This window comes from Cynoglossus semilaevis, chromosome 9, assembly GCF_000523025.1.
Source record: "Cynoglossus semilaevis isolate Cse_v1.0 chromosome 9, Cse_v1.0, whole genome shotgun sequence".
Taxonomy (NCBI): domain Eukaryota; kingdom Metazoa; phylum Chordata; class Actinopteri; order Pleuronectiformes; family Cynoglossidae; genus Cynoglossus; species Cynoglossus semilaevis.
Window position 1 is genome coordinate 1816424 of NC_024315.1, and position 8219 is coordinate 1824642.

Sequence of the window (8219 nt, forward strand, 5' to 3'; positions counted from 1 at the left end):
CAGCAGGAACATGACAGAATACATGTGTGTAAATGAAAGTGAGGCAAGTGGAACAATAAAGGTGTAAAGATTAGAGGTAGGAAATGTGGATTAGTTCTGCCGTGGGTCAACCATCCAGGGTAATAAAAAGTCCACAAGGGAGGTGAAGAACATGGGAAGGATGGAGATGAGCATCAGGGGTGATTTGTGACAGAAGAATAGAAGGAAAGGTTCATTAATCGGTAGTGACACCTGTTATGAAGTACAGTATGGTTTAGAGGCAGTTGTACAGACTAGGCATACTGTCTAAAAGATAATTCTGACCTACCAAGTTTCAGGCTGTTTGATTGTTAAGCTTTCACTTATCATTCATCCACTTTCACAAATAAATGGTAAAAAAGGTTGTGCAGGAAGTTTATTGATAAAATACAGTAAGTAATTCATTATGAATGAAGGAGTGTCAGACATTTTTGTCATAACAGAACATACTTATAATAGATTAGGTTCAATTAATAGCTAAAACTCAGCTATGCTAAGCTAATGTTGCTAACCTCACCTTTTTCATCTTCTTTGAATTTTACAGCAGCTCTGTATTCTTTGGGTGGCAGAATTGGGTTACATTACTATAAATGTAAACCACTGTGTTGATATTTTTGACAAAAAAAAATAATAATTTTTTTGGTAAAAAAAATCATTGAAAATATTATAACTTCTGTTGCTGAGGTAGTACATAAATATTGCTGACTACATACACTCCCAGACTCACTATCACTCATTTCCCATAAATCAGATAAGACAATAGGTTGACTTTTGAGAAGGAAGCGATTCAGATTAAACACCGGTTCTTACCAGAGTTCATCTTGGAACAAGAACATCCAATTTATTAGTCCTTTAAAAAGTGAAAGTTAATTATTATTTGTCATTGTGACACAAAATGAAATGTGACATCTTTTAACCCATCACCAGGGGGCAGATTTAAGCCCCAATGAGGTCATGGCCAAAACTACAATAGCACAGAATAAACATAAATACCTTAAAAGTCAACAACCTAAAACGAACCATATTTCACCTAACCCTTCAAAATGTAGTGGCCTATAAGGTCTCATAAGTCATTAAATATGACTTATGAGACCTTATGAGTTACTGATGCTGTGAAGATTGATAATAGCTACCATTTTACGAGTTCTTGAAAATGATGTGAATTGAAAAAAAAAATTTAAAATAAAAAACAAAATTCCTAGAATAAAATATAAAGTCATGAATTAAAAAAAAAGTGGTGTTTGGCCACATTTTGTGGTGTCACAATGACATGTAGTTTTTGGAAACTATCCACTGTCATTTCATAACAAAAAAATCCTTTTGTCCAGTCCAAAAGTGAAGAAGGTGGTTTATCTGGCATATAAAAACTTCAAAGGTATAATTATGTTTGAGTGCTCATCAAGGTCCAAGGTTCAAGGTTGACATGGGATGAACGAAATTATTTAACCTGGTCTTGGATCAAGCCCATCATTCCTCAGCTTATGCAGAACTGAATGAAGGTGTCTGTTGGGGCCAGAGCAAAGGTAATTATTTAAAAAAACATTTCCTATCATAATCCTGTATATTAATTTGATTTGTTATACTCAATTCAATTATATGACTTAAGAAACTTCAAAAGCCTTAATATCTACATGCATTAAATGCATTATGATATGTCGCATAACCAGCAGAAAAACTCCTGCTTTGGTAAATCCTGTCTGCTGTTATTTTTTGTCAGGAGTCATTGACAACAAGGTACATGTTATAATCATGTAGAATTATCTGTTATTAACCACATGCACCCTGACATTCATTTCTTTGTCTTTGTTTTTGTCTGTATCTTTTCAGTGTCTTCTTGCCCGCAGCCATGCTGGGCCTTTCTAAACAAGCCTCGCTCTACCTGAGTCTTCTTCTATTTCTGTCCCTCCAATCCTCAGTCCTCACCCTTACTGGGACCGCGAGCCAGTGCCAGTCTGCTCCCTTTGTACCAGGTTACAATCTGGCAGGAGAGGGCTTTAACATAGTCACTCTGCGCCGACAAGGAGCCTACGTGATTGATATGAGGACCCACCTCAACCCGAATGGCACCTGTACACTTTACCACAACCCTCTTCAAGGCAACGCGTTGCAAAAAGTAATTTTAGTCTGATGAATACAATTAGCCCATTTTTGTTTTGTTTCTGCCCCACCCTCCTTTGTGCTGTTGTCAAATTCCCACACTCCTGCATTCACAGATATTGCTTTATTACACTAAACTTCATTGAAAACACTGTTCTTAAAACACTGCACCTTCCTTCAATCAACATTATGGATTAAGGACAAAAATTGCATTCATTAAACAAGACAATTACTAGAAAGTGTTACTACTCCATTTGTTGTGATATCATTGATTAGTCATTGATATCCAATGACTAACCAACTTTACTACTTTGACTGCTCTCCTCCTGTTACCAGGTGCCACTCTCTGTGCATGACTGGAGATCCTTCCGTCAGTGCACTGCATCTCTCCACGGAAGCTACCACAGCTCTAACAGGTAAATAACACATAATTATAAGCGCTTAAATCAATATTAGCATTCTAATTTCGTATATTTTTTACACTGCTGTTAATCATACAAATTGTAAATTGCTTTGGATAAAAACATCTGCTAAATGTATTGTAATGTAATGTACCTGTAATTAGTATGAATCCAATATTTGTCACTGGCATTGATTTTCACCTTAATTGGAAGTACACAGTTTGACACATGTTTATTTTATTTAATGACTTGTTTTTTACAGCACACTAATTGAAACATACACCAGTCTAGACAGCCATGACTGGAAGGTATGTTAACTCTTTATTACAAGTTTAGTAAAATATAGGGATGTCCGGTAAGATCGGCTGATGATATTATCTGACATCCCTAATAAAATATGTAAGTGATTCATTTATTGCTAATTATGCTTTGCCATGGAGTCTTCATGGTTAGAAGTGTGTCTATAAATAAATGTCACATGGTTTGTGTACCACATGGGGAGTGGGTGGTTACTGTTTTAAACAGTCAACCGTTGACTAATCTGATTCCTTAAGAGTTTGGGTTTTCTCCAAATACTCACATTACCTCAAAAGTACAAAAACACAGAAATGTGGATGTGATGGTTGTCTCTCTACGTAGTTTTGTAGTGGACTTTTGAGGGTGTAACCCTACTATGCTTCAAACCATGACGACCCTGACACAGATTAATCAGTTGGAGTTAAATGAATAGTTTGCTGGTTAATGTTTTACTATTAACATACTGTTTCCCATTTAGTCCGGACTGAATATAAGTAAACTTGGTGGCTTAAATGTTGGTGGATCAAGTTCCAGTGCCTACAGCTTTGCTTCAACCAGGAGCAGAGAAGACCAGCACATTTTCAGCCTTCACTACATGTACTGCAACCACTACTCGTAAGCTGACGGCCTTTCTATTGTGGTTTCATTTACTTTTTTCAAACAGCAAGCAATTAGCAGAATTTACGAGTAGAGATTATTTTTCCTATAAATCCTTTAGTTTAAGAACCAATGATCCAATGTTTGTTGCAGAAGCTAAAACTCCCTTCACTGAGCCGTCCCTTTGACCTCAATGATCCCTGTCACTAACTAAAACCATAAAGTAACAAGTTCTTGATCTGGAATCAATCCTGAAAATATTAATTTTTTTTGTTGATTACTATTCCAATGACCATTTTTTTTACAAACCTTTTTTACCCAGGTTCAATTCCTTAATTGTTCTTGGATTAAACATAAAGTATTATAATAATAAAATAATTAAGAAATGTTAAAATTATGTTTATGAGTATGAATGTGATTGCGATTGTTGTTGTTTTTTTTCTCAGATACCGAGTGTCAAACAGACCAACCCTGAGCTCTGAGTTCAGGGGGGATTTGGACCAACTGCCACCATACTCCGCTTCAACAAAGGCTGATTACAGGAGAATTATAGAGACATACGGCACACATTACATCAACAAGGTGACAAACACACATCATTATATCTCTATGAAGGAAAATGATGCTGCCCTGACTTTAAAAATAAATAAATTACAACCACAGTTATACCTTGAGATACAAGCATAATCTGTTCCAGGACCGAGCTTGTAACTCGAGGTGCTCGTATCTCAAATCATTTTTTCCCAGGAAAAAAATGAATTCGAAAAATTCCCTTATTAGCGCTAATAACAGTGACATGTGGTGAGGTTCTTGGCTGGTGAGGCACTGACTGGAGTCAGATTTACATTTGTAAGAACCGAAAAGAGCATCTTTTATTTATACTTAAAATTGAATTTCCAAAAGTTTTTAACGAAATCTGGCTTTGAATGTGCGTGGCTGATCTTTCATGTCTGCTGAGGTTTCTTCTTCAAATATTTCAGGTCACAGTATCCCGAGTTAGTCCAGACGTTATCACACGATGAGAATAAAAGGCAAGGAAAGCAGCAAAGGTGGTTTCTTACAGGACAGTCTTTTCGGTTGTACCACTACATTAGAAAAGAACAACTATTCTGCCCCGTTGTTTGAAGCAAACGTTTTAGCTTCAGCGTTGGTCTTCCATCACTTATCATCTTCTGTTTGGAAACACGATTCCATAATCAGTCAAATCAGTCAAATCAGGCAGTGCATAGAAAAACGCTGTTCTGCTGCTGGAGAGCACCTGTCAGTTCACATACGACCACTTGAGGTGAGGCAGAGTACTGTTTGCCTCACCTGCTGAGGTCTTTGCACTTTCTTGTACGATCAACAGTAGTTCATATTGGCCCGGGATTTCAGCCCTGTATTTGATCGCGAAATACTAAAATTCGGCAGTTTTTACTTAAATACTGATACTGAAAATGCATCTTTAACTAATACCAGTGGAAAATGTAAATATTTAATTTATGGGTTTTTTTCTTTTTTATCATGATGGCAGGTGAGGCACGGCCTCCCCTGACCGCATGTTTTTAAACATAGGCGGAGTTTGACTTTTGCGTCGGAGGGCAAACATTTTAACGTCTGGGCACTAGATTAAAGATTTAAAGTGGTTATTGTCATGTGTACAGTAACGAAACGCATTGCTATGTACAATGAAATTATCGCTTTACTGTCCACACCTCTGTGTTTTATAACTATTCTGTGACAGAGGCTATTACACACATACAGACAACAGCACCAAGCCTCCCATAAAGACAAACTACACAGCGCATTACACATGAGAACAGTGGCAGCCAAGTATAGGCCTAACTCTGTTATCATAATTAGACGATGTTCAACAATAATTGTTACAGTATGGTTGTAAATACAGTATAGGCCTACACATGGTAAATAACGTGTCTTACCTAGTGCAGAAGTAAACGCCGCAAAGTAAATGATCGTTTCGTCTTTCCAAATATTTTTGTAGGAAATTCCGAAAGAGCAGGCTGCTTGGGACAGGAGTGATTTTCGTCTTGATCATTTGGTAGTAGCTCTGCTGTCAAGCGGGTTTATTAGCAAGATGGCGGCCCCGGTGCTATGTGTAAAGTGGAGTTAGCTAGGCTTGCTATTCCAGAGCTGGTCCCGTGTGTTTCCTGGTCCGGGTCACATTAAGGCTCAGGCGACTCTTGTTTAACTGCTGTAGTTGAAAAAGTCCGTTTTAAAAATCGTTTAATATCCATTTTTGGTAGGACCTATTTACTGAAAGCTATCCTACTAATCAACGAACATTGAATACTAAAATGGGAGGGAAACCGCCAACGTCACAATGTCACATGACCACTCAAATACTTTTATTAAAACTTTTATAAACGTATTCATTACAAAATAAAATATAAAAAGATTCATATTATTAATTAATCAACCATTTTGTTTTATTGAAATATTTAAAATAATAATACATTTAAAAATATATACAGTATATTTGTATGGGTCATATAATAGACTCAATGTCGTGACATATTCCAGCCACCCGCAAACTCCGCTTATGGTTTTTATTTGCTATAGAGACATACACACACATAAGAATTATAGTATATAAGGATTCCTGTGATATAAAATAAAATGTGGTTTTAATTATGAGTCCTTACCTTCGAGACAGACGATACAGTAGCGGCTAATGGCGGCATGTGCGGAGGAGGGAGGGAGAGAGGAAGGGCGGGAAGAGAGTTGGCCGGTACATAGACACTTGATTCCGTACCGTACCTTGCACATTCATAAACTTAGAATCAACTCAAATTAGCTTTCGTTTTTTATTTTTTTGTGCATTTTCCGATTTGTATTCTTTACTTTTCCTGACGTTTTTCTCCAGACTACACTCACTTTCACTTCATTTATCATAATGTCAGGCTTTGTTTATATTGTCATGCGGTTCTTCTTCTCACTACCATCCTTACCACTCACTTTCTTAGGACTCATCACTATTATGAATAATGCATAATGCACAAGATAGAGAGAAAATCACGTAGATAACGTGAACACAATACGGAAGACTTGCGGGAGATGCGTATGGAAGTCGACAAACATGTGAAGTGAACGAATGAGGCGGCGTGGGCTGCTCCTAGTGCTCAGCCACCTAGCGTCAACATCTGTAAGCTTGCTGGTATCTCAAATCTTTACTAATTTGCTCGAAGGTGTTGGTCTGTCGTATCTCAAGGTATTACTGTACTGCATACAATGTACACTGATTATTAAACTACATAATAATTGAATGAGCTGCAATGCTGCCATCTAGTGGCTTTCACTTTAATATTCAGCCGTTTATCCCCAAAAGTATTTTTACGGTAGACATCTTTTAGAAAACCCCTGGTATTTCGTTATCGAGTTTTCATTATTGGAGGAAAAACCTAACCAAACGATTCTTACAGATATTACATAATTATGCTAACCATATCAGCAAGATTTCTATTATTAAGCCATATATTCAGGACTGCAGTGTTAACTTACGCCACAGGTCAGGTGACACTATCAGAAAAACTAGTCATATTTGCAAGTTGAAATGAAAACAAACACACCAACAAAAAACATATCTGGTTGTTGTTGAGTGGGTGTGGCAGCTCTCTGGTTTTCAGCAGCTAAAGCATGTGACTTATATCCTTTGTGTTGCAGTAGAATCATTATTGCAATCTGCATTTTTTTTTTGTATTTAGTGATGAGGACTAAAAGTTGATGTTAAATCTCTGTAGGTTTGGCTTGGAGGACGATACAGAAGGCTGTCAGCTATCCGTACATGTTTGTCCAGATTGAATGGCTTGTCAACTTATCAGGTAAATAGGTCACAAATGTTGTATTTACATTTTACCTACTGACTTTTAGCTAATATCAACCACTGTCCACTTCTCACCTTTGCAAAGGCACATGACTGCTTGTCTCTGGGAATCAAATTAAGCCTGAAGATAATTCAAGGTTCATCAGAAACACATACCTGCTCCAAGATCTTGGAGAACATGGACACTGCTGCATCATACAGCGCTGGGCTCCACCAGCACGTCACAGAGGTAACAGGAGGAAATGGTTGGCTCGGCGAATTTTCACTCTCTGGTATTGACGCCTCTGGCTATGAAACATGGCTGGGCCGCCTCCAAGATCAACCCGACGGTATTCACTCTCTGGTATTGACGCCTCTGGCTATGAAACATGGCTGCGCAGCCTCAAAGATCACCCTGATGTTATTCACTATTCTCTGAGACCACTGTACGAGCTGGCACTATCGTGGTCAACTATGATTGGACTGTATTTGGCCACACATGATTACCTCAAAGAACATGGCGTCAGTTCTGGGACCAGTAATCCAAGATGTAGCGGTCGTCCTAACCTTGATTACAACTGCTGTCCCATCGAGACCCGCAGAGGAAATCTAAGGGTGACCATCGTCCGTGCTTGGGGTCTGAAAGGAGATCCTGTCGGGAAGACAGAGGCGTACGTAGCAAATAAATAGACACAAAGTAGTTCTTGTGTCAAATCTAATACTAGTACTCATACAATTGTTTGCTTTTTTTATTTTTAAATTTTTAATTTTTTTATATTGCAGGTATGTGAAGATGTGGTACGGTCAACATTACCGTAGGACCCGTATGATCCGATCAAACTCCCCCCGTTGGAATTCAGATTATGACCTTGGAAATGTTAGTACTTTCCCTCTTCAGGTTAACAGATTGTTAACCTGTCTGCACTAACACTGTAAGATGAAACACAGACTAAAATCTACAATTTGACAATCCAGTTTTTGTATCAGGTTAAAATTACAAACATTTCAAA

General features: G+C 37.8%; 1 protein-coding gene across 1 annotated transcript in view; it reads left to right on the top strand.

The window, feature by feature from the left end:
* Positions 1-1428: 1428 nt before the first annotated feature.
* The window catches only part of LOC103383318 (perforin-1-like), a 7578-nt gene continuing 787 nt past the window's right edge, over positions 1429-8219 (top strand). Inside the window, exons 1-10 of the mRNA XM_017034932.2 lie at positions 1429-1541; positions 1846-2131; positions 2452-2531; positions 2779-2824; positions 3292-3428; positions 3857-3992; positions 7148-7228; positions 7316-7527; positions 7599-7880; positions 7993-8086. Coding sequence (XP_016890421.1) covers positions 1865-2131; positions 2452-2531; positions 2779-2824; positions 3292-3428; positions 3857-3992; positions 7148-7228; positions 7316-7527; positions 7599-7880; positions 7993-8086 — 1335 coding nt within the window. The 5' untranslated portion in view covers positions 1429-1541; positions 1846-1864. The remainder of the gene's footprint in view (positions 1542-1845; positions 2132-2451; positions 2532-2778; positions 2825-3291; positions 3429-3856; positions 3993-7147; positions 7229-7315; positions 7528-7598; positions 7881-7992; positions 8087-8219) is intronic.